This window comes from Elephantulus edwardii, unplaced genomic scaffold (genome assembly GCF_000299155.1).
Source record: "Elephantulus edwardii isolate Elephantulus edwardi_28Jun2011 unplaced genomic scaffold, EleEdw1.0 scaffold00039, whole genome shotgun sequence".
Lineage (NCBI taxonomy): Eukaryota > Metazoa > Chordata > Mammalia > Macroscelidea > Macroscelididae > Elephantulus > Elephantulus edwardii.
This window is the reverse complement of record NW_006399789.1, coordinates 13,426,290-13,440,008: the sequence shown is the minus strand read 5'-3', so window position 1 is coordinate 13,440,008 and position 13,719 is coordinate 13,426,290. Positions and strand designations below refer to the sequence as shown.

General features: G+C 39.3%; 1 protein-coding gene across 1 annotated transcript; it reads left to right on the top strand.

Moving 5' to 3' along the window:
- Positions 1-1,317: 1,317 nt before the first annotated feature.
- LOC102847017 (trace amine-associated receptor 6-like) lies at positions 1,318-2,346 on the top strand. Its single transcript, XM_006884983.1, has one exon. It carries the CDS (start codon positions 1,318-1,320, stop codon positions 2,344-2,346), a length of 1,029 nt encoding a protein of 342 aa, XP_006885045.1.
- Positions 2,347-13,719: the final 11,373 nt, after the last annotated feature.

Genomic DNA, 13,719 nt, shown 5'->3' with positions numbered 1-13,719 from the left:
ATATAGAAAAGTAATTTAATATATATAAATGATTTATATACCATCAGGTCGGAACTAGCACATAGCTGACTCACCAACGGGTTTTCAGAGGCAGTTAATCACATGGGAGGAGATTGCCCATCCTTTCCTGCAGAGCAGTTAGTGGCCTAGTACCTTGTGCCTTTGGGATTTCAGTGTGGCTTCTTGCCACAAGGCCATTCATTAGAGTGTGCTCTCGCTCGCTCTCGCTCTCTCTCTCAATACACACACACACACACACACACACACAGAGAGAGAGAGAGACAAAGAGAGAGAGAGAAAGAGAGAGAGAGAGAGACTTTGTTTCTCATTACAAATTAGCACAAATTTGAAGAGGAAGATCCATTACTTATTGCTTGCATCTTATGCTGGGAAAGTTAGCAGATTAGAGGAGAAGAAGACCCTCAAGAGGTAGATTGACACAGTTACTGTAACAACGATCATGAGGACAGTAAAGGATGGGGATTTATTGTTCACAGGATCCCTCTGAGTCATAGTCCACTCAATGACAGCCAACAACGATAGTAACAAATTGTACTCTTGTAACAAAGTTCAATAAGGTTGCCGATTTCGGATTGAGGATTTGGTAGGAGACACAACAGGGAGATAGTTCAAATCTACAAACTAACAACACAACAACAAAAGAACATATCTTGACCCCTTTGGCCTGAAATATTTCCTGGTACTTATAATTTAGTATAAAGGATTGTTGTGTAGAGAACTTTCTTAGTAATCATTGATGAAAATAATTGTATTAGTTCACACTTTACACTGTGGGGATTCCATCAAGGGAGTTTTCCATTGGTGATATATATTTAGCTGGAAATGACTTCGGACATGATAGATATAGATTTCATAAATAGGAGGTGATCCTTCCATAGCTCTATTACAATCATATCGGTGGCTATTGCAAGGAAGAACTGTACAGGTAAAATAATAAAATACTTAGAGCAAAAGGAGATTTTCCTCAAATTAAAAATATTGGATTTATATTAATTGGATTCAATCTCAGTAATCTTTGTGAAACATACATTTTGTTGGATATTTTTAATAGAATGCATTTTGTATATATAGGTAAAGTAGAAAATTTAAAAATTAGTGTGTGTGTGTGTGTGTGTGTGTGTGTATTTATAAATGTGTGTATGTATATATGTGTGTGTGTGTATTTACATGCAATTGTTTGGTAAATTTATATGTACGTGGTTGCGTGTCTGTGTTTTAACAGGAGTACTGAAAATTGGAATCCTGTATTCTCAGTGATAACCAGGAACTATCCCCTGCGTTGTAAACAGCCATATTATGAGCAGCAGCGCGCCCCCAGTGCAGCTCTGCTATGAGAACGTGAGCGGATCCTGTGTCAAATCTCCTTACTCGCCTGCGCCCCGCGTGATGCTATATGTGGTGTTTGGCTGTGGCGCTGTGCTGGCCATGTTTGGAAATCTCCTGGTGATGATTTCAATCCTGCATTTCAAGCAGCTGCACTCTCCCACCAATTTCCTGGTCGCCTCCCTGGCCTGCACTGACTTTCTGGTGGGGGTGACAGTGATGCCCTTCAGCATGGTCAGAGCAGTGGAGAGCTGCTGGTACTTTGGGGAGACCTTTTGTACTTTTCACACGTGCTGCGATACAGCCTTTTGCTACTCTTCTCTCTTCCACTTGTGCTTCATCTCCATCGACAGGTTCATCGCTGTTACTGACCCTCTGGTCTACCCTACCAAGTTCACGGTGTCTGTGTCAGGATTCTGCATCAGCATCTCCTGGATCCTGCCCATCGTCTATAGCGGAGCCGTGTTCTCCACAGGAGCCAATGATGATGGGCTGGAGGAATTATCTAGTGCCTTAAACTGCGTGGGTGGTTGTCAGGTAGTTGTAAACCAAAGCTGGGTCTTGATAGATTTCCTATCCTTTTTTATACCTACTCTTGTTATGATAATTCTCTACAGTCATATTTTTGTTGTGGCAAGACAACAGGCTAAAAAGATTGAGACTACTAGCAGCAAACCAGAGTCATCATCAGAGAGTTACAAAGCCAGAGTAGCCAAGAGAGAGAGAAAAGCAGCTAAGACCCTGGGAATCACAGTGGTCGCATTTATGATTTCATGGTTACCATACAGCATAGACTCATTAATTGATGCCTATATGGGCTTCATAACTCCTGCGTACATTTATGAGATTTGCTGCTGGGCAGCTTATTATAACTCAGCCATGAATCCTCTGATTTATGCTCTCTTTTACCCATGGTTTAGGAAAGCTATAAAAGTGATTGTGAGTGGTCAAGTTTTTAAAGAGGGTTCTGCAACCATGAATTTGTTTGTTGAACATATGTGAACCAGTGGATTAAGGAAGTTAAAGACCCCTTTACTAATTCTTTTCCAAATGGAATGGTTTTATTTTTAAAAATTTGGTTAAGACTATTCATAAACAAGAGAGAAATTAATTGCTTTACAAATGAAATGGAATAAATGGGCTTAGTTTTCGGGTATTCTTATGTTTGCATGCCTCACTCACAACTACAAGGATATTTACTGGATGAGTAAACATTAAATTACTATCTGATAGCTCCCATCAAATGGAGCATACCCCACTCTTTGGAGGCATGCACTACTCCTTTCCCCTTTTTCATCTATACTTTTCTGTATTCTGGCATGCCAGCTGAAAACATCTTGGTTCTTATTCGATTCTCTTTCCTCTTTCCTCATGAAGTTTTCTACTGTCTCCCAACTCATGAAAAGTTTCATCTGTGAACAGAGCTCGCTGAGCTCTTGTTTTCCCAAAGGAGTTTGTTGGACAGCAGTTAAGTCTATTGTGCTTCATGCCTAACAAAAAAGACAGAGAATATTTTCTTGCAATACTATGTGCAACCTAGCCTGGCCAGTGTGTCTGGTACAAAGTTGTGAGAAACCTCTCAGTGTGTGAGGGCCATTCCCAAATGTAAACACCATTCTAGCCAAGCTACACATTGCTGTCATTTCTGCGTCATTGTTTCTTTCCCAATGTCAGATGCAGATGGTATCCTGTAGTACTGTTAGGATTATTATTTGACTCATCTCAATACTATACTGCTCAAAACTGTAGAAAAAAATAGTGCAGAGAGCACCCTGTGTTATCTTTCTCAGGTTATGTGGAATAATTTTTGTTTCTTCCTTAAAAATGGTATATCTTTAATACATACTCTTTAGTATCTATTTTAAACAGTGGAGAGTACAACCAAGTATTTGCAAAGTTTAGCAGACACTCCCTAAATCACTAAGATTGTTTCATCAGTAAAGGTAGCCTGGTATTCTCTGTTTCTTCTTCTTTTTTAATTATTATTAAATTTTATTAGTTTTAATGAACATTTACAGAGAGTTTGGATTTTAATTCATTCATTGTTGCACTGTTTTCTCTACCCTCCTTCCCAGTTCGTTCTTCTCCCCCCACCCCCGAATGTCTGTTTTAATTGTCCAATTGCCACAGTGCTTGTCAAAGCCAGTTCTGATTAATCTCCTTTGTCAGTGTGTCCTTTGCCATTCCCTATCACTCCTCCCTGAGATAGACTTCACCCTGATTCATAAGGAAAAGGAGATGGCATCTTCTCTTAGCTACTTCCTGCTGAAAAGGGACGCTGTAGGTTTCAGGGTGAAGATCTTCTCTCACTACTCTAAAGGGCCCCTTTGGCAGTAGGAAACACATAGACTATTATGGAGATTGATTTTGGAATTGGTTTTTCTTGTTATTATTGTTATGTGCAGTCAATTTGCCCATGACTCATAGGAACAATTTGTAACAAAGCTCTGAACCCTGTCCTATCCTGAGCCCATCCCACTGTCTCTGAAAACCTACCCCCCATTATTTCAGTTACTATGTCAATCCATCCCATCTGGGGTATTCCTCTTTTATGCTGTTCCTCCACCTTTCCAAGCATGATGTTCTTCTCCAAAGTCTGGTCCCTTCTGGCTACATGCCCAAAGTATGTGAGACGAAGCCTCAAAATCCTTGCCTCCAAGGAGCAACTTGGTTTCGCCCTCTCCAGGGCATATTTGTTTATTCTCTTGTCAGTCCATGGTATAGTCAATACTCTTCTCTAGCACCACAACTCAAATGCATTGATTCTTCTTCTGTTATCCTTATTCATAGTCCAGCTCTCTAATGCATATTAATTGATTGCAAAGACCATGACTTGGATCAGGAATACCTTAGTCTCTAGATTGACATCATTGTTCCTTAGCATTCTGGAGAGTTCCCTGACAGCAGGCTTTCCCAAAACAATTCATTTTTTTAATCTCCTAGTTGCTGGTACCAAGAGTGTTGATTGTGGAGCCAAGCAAACTGAAGCTGTTAACTATCTCAATCTCTTCATCATCTATCATGATGGTGCCAATTGATCCCGTGGTGAGAATCTTTGTCTTCTTGATTTTGAACTTCAATCCATATTGAAGACTGATGTCCTTGACCTTCTGCACCAAATAAGTACTTCAGGTTCTACTCAGTTTCAGCAAGCAAGATTGTGTCATCATAGCACAGGTTGTTGATGAGTCTTCCTCCATCCTGATGCCACATTCCTCCTCATAAAGTCCAGCCTGCCAAATGATCTGCTCTGCATGTAGACTGATATGTATGGAGATAGGATGCATTCCTGACTCACCCTTTTTCTGACTTTGAACCATGCAATGCTTTCTTCTTCTGTTCCGACAACCACTTTTTGGTCCAAATATACGTTTTCACATACACACATTTAAGTGTTCTTAGATTCCCATTCTTCTCAAGGTAGCCACAATTTACTGTAGTCTGTAGAGTCAAATGCCTTTGCATTTGAAACACAGATAGTCATTCCTCTGATATACTCTGATTTCAGCTAAGACTCATATAACATTGGCTATAATGTCCCTTGAGCCATGGGCTCTTATAAATCCCACTCATACATCTGATAGTTCTGTGCTATTCCAATTGTTTCTTGGATAATCTTAAGCAGGATCTTGCGTGTGTGTGATATTAGTGATACTGTTTGACAATGTCCAAACTGTCAGATCACTTTTTTTGGAATGGGAATATATATGGATCTCTTCAAGTCAGTTTGCCAGGTAGTTGTTCTCCAATTATATTGGCACAACCTGTTGAGCACATCCAAAGCTGCATCTGTTTGTTGAAATATGTCAGTTGGTATGACATCCATTCCTGGGTCTTGTTTTCTGTCAATTCCTTCAGAGTAGCATGAATTTCCTGTTTTATTACTATTGCCTCTTAATCAGATGTTATTTCAGTAAATTATTCTGTATTAGCCAATTCTTTCTAGCACAGAGACTCTGTGTACATTTTCCATTTTCTTGTGATGCTTCCTGGGTCATTCAGCATCCTGCCTATGATAAGTATTGCAATTTGAGGTTTGAATTTATCCTTCTATTCCTTCAGTTTAAGAAATGCTGAACGAGTTCATCCCTTGGATTTTCTGGCTCCAGTTCTTTGAACATTTCTTTTATCAAAAATAAGCCACATTCAATCCTGGGTTCGGCACAAAAAAAAAATCCACAAGCAGACCTTATACTGAAATCAGTGATATGGACATGAAAGTTAGAAATCCCGTTTTTGTCCTTAATGAGTTCTAATTCTGGCAAGAAATAGTATTTACAACAATGGAAACATCAATAAAAATGGAAACTTTGTTTTAGCCAAGGTGAACACCAACAGTGATGAAGCTTTGGTGACATAAGTCTTCGTCCTTAGTTTTCTTCATGCTGTCTCTCAAAGTGACCCTTTGCCCAGTTCTGGTTTATCCTTAGAGTCTCCACTACCCTTTGTTACAGTAATTGTGTTAATCTATGTTATTGAGGATTTTTTTTCTCTTTCACTGACCTTCTAACTTTCCAAATACTGTATCCTTCTCCAGGAACTGGACCCTCCTGAGTATATAAAATATATAATAATATATACTATATGATATATACTATATACTATATATATATATATATATATCTCAGCATTTTTCATTCCTTGATTTTCTTTCTCTAAACTCACAATTTCAGCCATATCAGAAGGAAACTTCCAGACAAGTTTCAATAATGGAGAATCCTGCAAAACGCCTGGCCAGTACTCCCAAAAGCTGCCAAAGTCCCCAAACAAGGAAAGTCTGGTAAATTTCCTCAATATTGAGAAGTCAAAAGGAGTAATTAAATGTCATGCATCCTGGATTGAATCAGGAACCAAACAAAAGGAGATTGGATGAAATTGGTGAAAATCTGGGGATTTTGCTATTAAGTCACTACTACGCTTATTGACTTTTCAAACAATGGAACTGTAGCCTGTCCTATGCTGTGCCATCCTCAACATCTTCGATGTGTTTCAGCTCATTGTTAGTCACTGTGTGAACGCATCTTGTTAGCATCTTCGTCTATTTCGCTGAGGCTCCACTTTTTCTAGCATGATGTCTTTTTCCAAAGATTAGCCCCTCTTAGCAATGTGCCAGAGTGTGTGAGACGAAGTTTTACCATGTTCGCCTCTAAGGATCACCTTGATTGCACTTCTTCCAAGAATAGACTTGTCATTGTAGCAGTCCATGAGATACTCAATACGCTTTCCCAACACCAGAATTCAGAAACATCAATGATCTTTGGAAAATAAAATTGTATTAATATTTACAAACATACCACACTGATGTTACTAGGTGTCATTGAGTATGACTTAGAGCAACTCACAGTTCAAAATCAGAAAAGAGGTACACTAGAGATGTTCCCTATTTCCATGTCTTTTCAATCTACATGCAGAACAGATCATCCAGGAGGCCGAGCTCTTTGAGAAGGAATGTGCCATCAGGACTGGAGGTAGACTCATAAACAATCTCCTTTGTGCAGATCACATAAGCCTGCTTACAGAAACTAAGGAGGACCTGAGTTGTTTGCTGCAGAAGGTCAAGGGCTGCAGCCTTCATTATGGATTGAAGCTCAACATCAAGGAAACAAAGATTCTCACCACTGGGATGATTTAGCAGCATTATTATAGATGGTAAAGAAAGGGATTGAGATTATTAAGAGCTTTAGTTTGGCTCCACAGCACCAGGAGCAAGGACATTTAAAGACAAATTACACTGGGAAAGTCTGTTGTCAAGGAGCTCTCCAGAGTACAGAAGAGCAACAATGTCAGTCTGGAGACTAAGGTGGGACTGATCCAGGCATAGTCTTTGCAATTTCTTACCATGCATCAGAAAGCTGGATAATGACTAGGGATGACAGAAGGAGAATTGATGTCTTTGAGTTGTGGTGCTGGAGAAGAGTATTGAATAAACCATGGACTGCTAGAAGCACAAACAGGTTAGTCCTGGAGAGGGTGTAACCAGGCTGTTCCTTGGAGGCAAGGATTATATAACTTCTTTGACATACTTTGGGCATGTTGCAAAGGAGGGACCATCCCTTGGAGAGGGACGTCATGCTTGGGAGAGTGGAGGAACAGCGCAAGAGAGGCAGACTTTTGATGAGATGGATTCATTCATTGCCTGAGGTAATAGGAGTAGATGTGCTAGCGACAAAAAGATTGACACAGGATAGAACAGGGTTTAGGGCTATTGTACATAGGGTCACTATGAGTCTCAAGTGACTCAACAGTACATAACAATAACACAACAACATAAACAACAGATCTGAAACCTATCCTATCCTGTGTCATCATCGCAATCTCTAACACACTCAAGCTGATTACTTTAGTCACTTGTCAATCCACCTAGTTGAGGGCCTGCTTTTCCTTTGCTGTCTCCCCATGTTTCCAAGCATGATGTTCTTCTCTAAGGACTAGCTTTTCCTAGCAAGATGCCCAAAGTATGTGAAGAAAGCTTTCTGTGGTGTGAAGAGTTTAGTATTCAAAATGGCTTTCCTGGCTGTAGAATTTGACTTTGCCATGTGGGTGGGCAGGAATGTATAAACAGAGTTTAGCCTATTCACAAAGGGATTGACCAGTCTTGCCACTAAATTGAATGAATCCAGCAGAAGCAAGAGAAACCTCACCCTAGCAAAGAAGAAGCAAGAGAATGAAATCTGTTCTTCAGGACCAGAGACTCTTGCACCAGCCAGATTGGGGCCTATGGGAGCAGCAGTTATGGCAGCCACAGATGAGACCCAGAGGCCTGATATGACATAGGTCAGACCTTGGGGATGCTATACCCCATGGAACCAGAGCTAAGAGACATTCACCCATGCTTGTTGAAGGGCTTGGGGGGCTCTGTGGGACAAGACCCAGAACTGGCAGGACTGAGAGCTTCTCTAAAGCCACAAGGCTGAAGGCGCCTGCCTGTGAGCACATTTCGGAAGCTGTGCTGACTACATTCGGCTGCTGATCTGGATTATAACATTTTCGCTTCCATAATATCATTCTGTGTGGTCTCTGAGCTATCGTATTAGATTTCAGACCCAGTAAAGCAGTAATAGTGGTGTTAGGGTGAGTAGAAAGAAGCACAGGAATGTAGGAGACGTGTCTGACCTCACGGGAATTAATTTTGTGTTGATGGTGTTATTGACAGGGACAATTCCCCTCCATGCGGTCGATAAAGGTCAGATATAGCCATTCTCACATGCCTCTTGCTCTTTTTACACCTCCAACGAACACTTTGGTTGCACTGTCTCCAAAACATATATACTTTTTTTCTTTGACCTTCCTTAGAATAGTCAATACTTTCTCCAACACCCTAGTACAAAGGCATCAACTTTCTTCAGCCGTCTTTATTCATTGTCCAGCTCTCAGCAGCATAGTAAGTGATTGAAAAGACGATGGTCTGTATTAGACACAACTTAGTCTCCAAATTAATATCACAACTCCTCAGGAACACTAGTAATAGAGGAAAGTGAGCGTGAGAGATATGGGTAGTCTCTAGACTACGCTCACAAGATCCTTGTAAATCTTAGAAAGAATTCTAACATAATTTTAGAATCATTTAAAAAAACATGTAGGACACAATTCTTACTTGACAAAGTTGCCTTTTTATGTGACAGCAAAACAATTTAAAGTCATTTGTCAGTTTATTCATTTCATATATGAATCCATTTTCTCAATCATGCTAATGTGTGTACTCAATTATGTCTCCAATTATATTTCCTATATGAATGAATATGAAATTCCTATTAGATACCTGCCTCAGAGCTCAGCATACGCCATCTTCTGTAGACATTGCACTCATTCACTGCCTTTTAATCTACTGAATCTTCCTTGTTTTCTGTTATACCACCTGAAAATGTCTTCATTGGTGATTTAAACAGAAAAAAGATCGACATAAGAATTTCTAAGCGAAGTAAATATGCCCATTAAAGAAGTAAAGTCCTGTGAGACCAAGCAAAGCTGGGCACACAGGACCGAATGTCAAAAGACCTATTTGTCTGGAGTAGAGGATTTTTATAAGGTGGAAAAAAAACAATCAGTCAGTCAATTAAAAAGAAACCAACCCTATTTTAGGCCCTAGCTCTTTCTGTCCAATACAGTAGCTATAAAGGAACGTGTCATTATTGGAAATTTTAATTTAGTCTAGATTTAGATGGAGAAAAGATGAAAGTTATACAGGAAGTGTCCAGGTCTTCCGTTCATAGGGTAGCTATGAGTTGCCTGCAACTCGACGGCAGTTAATAACAACTAGTCTAGATTTAGGGAGCGCTGGTCACCTAGTGGCAAGATGCTGCACTGCATCCTGAAGGCACGTGATTCGAAAGCACCAGCGGCTCCAGGGGAGAAGGGTGGGCAGTCTCTTCCAATGAGATTAACTGCCTCTGAAAACCTAACGAGGGTCAGCTATAGGTCTCTTCTGATTCTATGGTATACAAAAACAACAGTCTAGGTTTATATGTATCATAAGTCAGAAAAAACATACAGTATTTATAAAGATTTTTTTAAAAAAGAATGTGAAATGGTCAAGTATTTCATATCAGTTGCTTGTTGAAATAATGAAATTTTGGCTAAACAAGATTATAAAATACATTGAAATTAACTTTCTTTTTTAAAAGTTTCAAACATAACAACTAGAAGATTTAGAATTATATATGTAGCCCTAGAAAATATATATATAAAAAGACATGAATCTGCGCCAGGGCTCAAGATCACAGAATAGAAAGATGATGCAAAAGACCAAAATGGATGTCAGAAGAGACTCTAACCGTTGCACTAGAATGCCAAGAAGCCAAAGCAAAGGGAAGAAATAAAGAAGTCAAGGAGCTGAATAGAAGATTTCAAAGGGGAACACAGGAAGACAAAGCCAAGTATATTATAATGAAATGTGCACAGACCTGGAGTCCAAAATATCAAAAGGTCCATACTCACTCAGCATTTCTTAAGCTGAAGGAACGAAAGAAAAAAAATTCAAGTCTCAAGTTGCAATACATAAGGATGCTATGGGTTGAATACTGAATGATCCAGGAGGTATTTCAAGAAAATGGAAGGAGAATACAGAGTCACTGTACCAAAAAGAATTAGATGACACAGAATTTCAAGAAGCCTTTTACTCTCTTCATTGATAATATATTCTATGTCATCCCAAAACTCATCAGATATTCAATCATCGGTGTTCAATTTTTTTGAAAGATGTATTTCTATGAGAAAGTCTGCTGTTAAGGACATCTCCAAAGTACTGAAGAGCAATGGTGTCTCTTTGGAGACTAAGGTGTGTCTGATACAGGCCATGGTCTTTGCAATCACTTGTTATGCATCAGAGAGTTGGAAAATGACTAGGGAGGATAGAAGGAGAATTGATGCCTTTGAACTGTGGTGCTGGAGAAGACTTTGAACTGTTGTAAGGAGGGATAGGTCCTTGGAGAGGGACATCATGCTTGGGAGGGTGGAAGGCAGCACAGTAGAGGAAGGCTCTCTATGAGGTGGATTGATTCAGTGACTGGGGTAATTTGGATGGGTGTATCAGAGACAGCGCAATTAGCACAGTACAGAGCAGAGTTTAGGGCTGTTGTACATAGGGTTGCTATGAGTTGCAAGTGACTCGATGGCACATAACAACAACAACAACATTTTTAAGATGATTTTTGAATCCAGGTAAGATACTGTAGATATGCTGCAACAGAAAAATGCTCAATTGTCTTTGTAATTTAACATGACAGTTTATATCCTGTTCTTGCAAAGACCATTTTGGATCTACATGATCCTCTTGGCTAGCTCCTTGACTCGGTGACTCAGTTATATAGAGTCCGTTGATTGAATGTTTTCTTTTCTTTTTTAATTATTCATCCATGTATACATTGCTCCCTCTGCCTCCCCAAGTCCCATTTCATAACTATTAATTGTCACACACATGGTTTCTAATCTTCCATTCCTTTCAGAATATTCTTCCTTTCACTCATTCTATGTATACTCATTGAAGTATACATTGTCTATCCATTCTTTTTTCTGCTCTTCTTGTCCCTGTCTCAAAGCTATTATTACTGTAATGGGCCTGTGTAATATTTGTCCCCTGTAACTGAGATATTTCACTCAGCATAATGTCTTCCAGACTCGTTGACATTGTGTAATTTTATGACTTCATTATTTTTCAGTGAAGCATCTCTTCTATGCCTCAGCCTGAAAGGACACACTCCTACCTGCCTAGGTGGTTATAACTAGTTAGACAGCCCCACCTAATGGCTAGAACACGTAGGGAAACAAGTGCGCACAGCTATTACTGCCACCCTTTGCTTTACTTACTTAAAGCAATTGCATTTCAAGGTACAACTCTCAGTGTTTGAATTTGGGAAAAAATCATAACGCCTTAGAGTTTACTTGTAACAAGAAGTTTAATGAAGTTATTTATGCCTTTAGCCCATCAGATAAATATACTTGGCCTAGAGTACTGCAATTGTCCTGATATTTGTTTCATAATCCCAGCATGTCATCTAGAGTGTCAGTCAAAGTGCATATGCTGCTGAAAGCAAGAAAGTAAGAAAAAGGAAGGATCAGGGAGAGGAAGAGAACAGCACTTACCTGAGACATCTGTTCTCGTGGCCAAAATGATAGAAAACCATGCTTTAAAACTTGTCATCTACAAACAACAAATGCTGGTGAGGTTGTGGAGAAACTGGAACCCTGGTTCACTGTTGGTGGGAGTGTAAAATGGTGCAACCCCTGTGGAAAGCAGTATGGCGCTTTCTCCAAAAGTTGCAAATAAAGATACCATTTGACCCAGCAATTCCACTACTGGGAATATACCCTGAAGAGACCATAGCTGACATTCAAGCAGATATATGCACACCCATGTTTATTGTAGCTTTGTTCACAATAGCAAGGAGTTGGAAACAACCTAAGTGCCTATCAACAAGCGAATGGATAGAGAAGCTGTGGTATATTCACACAATGGAATACTATGCTGCATTGAAAAACAAGGAACTCATGCAATATTATTCAAAATGGGTGACTCTGGAGAACATTATGCTGAGTGAAATATCTCTTTCACAAAAGGACAAATATTGCATGGTGCCACTGTTGTAAAAGAGGACTGACCTTGGGGTTGGGGAGAGACTGAGTATGGTGGGTGCAATAATGTATACTGCACTGAAACAGATGAGGGAGAAAACTGTTTAAAAGAGATATGTGATTAGGTACTTCTGTCACAACAGGTGTCTAGAGCGATGGCTACATGGTGGAGTGGACATGAGGGAGGGTTTGTAAAACAATGAAAGAATTTTTCTTTTAGTTTTCCAAGAGAGTAGTGTTCTGGGGGGGGGGCTTGGGAAGGGAGAAATGTGAAACAATGAATGAATGGAAATCCAAAGCCTCTGTAAATTTTTACTGAAATTAATAATAAATTTAAATTAAAGAAAGAAAAACCCCACACTTGTCGGGTGGGGATGGGGGTGAGTGGGTGGGGAGAAAAGGGCAACAATGAATGAATGGAATTCCAAAATCTCTGTAGATGTTCACTGAAATTAATATAATAATAATAAAAAAGAAAAAAAAAACTTGTCATCTGAACATGACAAGTGCTACATCTGCCCATATTACATGCATTAAACAATTAAAATAGCCAGACATGTCAGCTGGGCTTGACATGTCCCAGGAGGCAGAGGGAGCATGAAAACTATAGCAGAAGAGGAGCATGAAGCAGAGGTGATGATGAAGACTAAACTATGTCCTTTACAAATATGTGTTGAATAGCTGGATCATAAGGAATTTCTATGTTCAGCTTTTTTGAGGAAACACCAAACTACCTTCCAGGGTGGTTGTACCATTGTACAATCACATCAACAATGTATAAGATTTCCTAACTTACCACATTTATTACTGGAGAAAGATGGTATCTCATTGTGGTTTTGATATGTATCTCTATTATTGCCAGTGATTTTGAGCATTTCTTCATGTGTCTGTCAGCCATTATAAAATCTTTCTCTGTAAAAACTCTATGTCTTGTGTCCATTTTGTAATTGGGTTATCAGTATTTTTGTTGTAGAGGCCCATGATTATTCTGTAAACTTTAGGTATGAGACCTTTGTCTGAAATTTTATTGCAAAATGTTTGCTCCCAGTCAGTAAGTTTTAATTTTACCCTACTGGAAAAAGGTTTTGATGTACACAGGGATTTAATCTTTAGAAGGTCCCATTCATCCGTTTTATCCTCTTCAGGTTGTGCATTTCTGGCTATATTTGTCTGTCTCTTTAAACCTTCTAAGTTTTTTTTAAATTTTTTTTTTAATTTAGGTTGTTTATTTTTCATTTCAATGAACATCTACAGAGATTTTGGGATTCCATTCACTCATTGTTGCACCCTTCTCCCCGCACAAACCCC

What these genes read in the sequence shown, in the direction of transcription:
- LOC102847017 (XM_006884983.1), top strand. Translation starts at nt 1,318, where the DNA reads ATGAGCAGCAGCGCGCCCCCAGTGCAGCTCTGCTATGAGAACGTGAGC.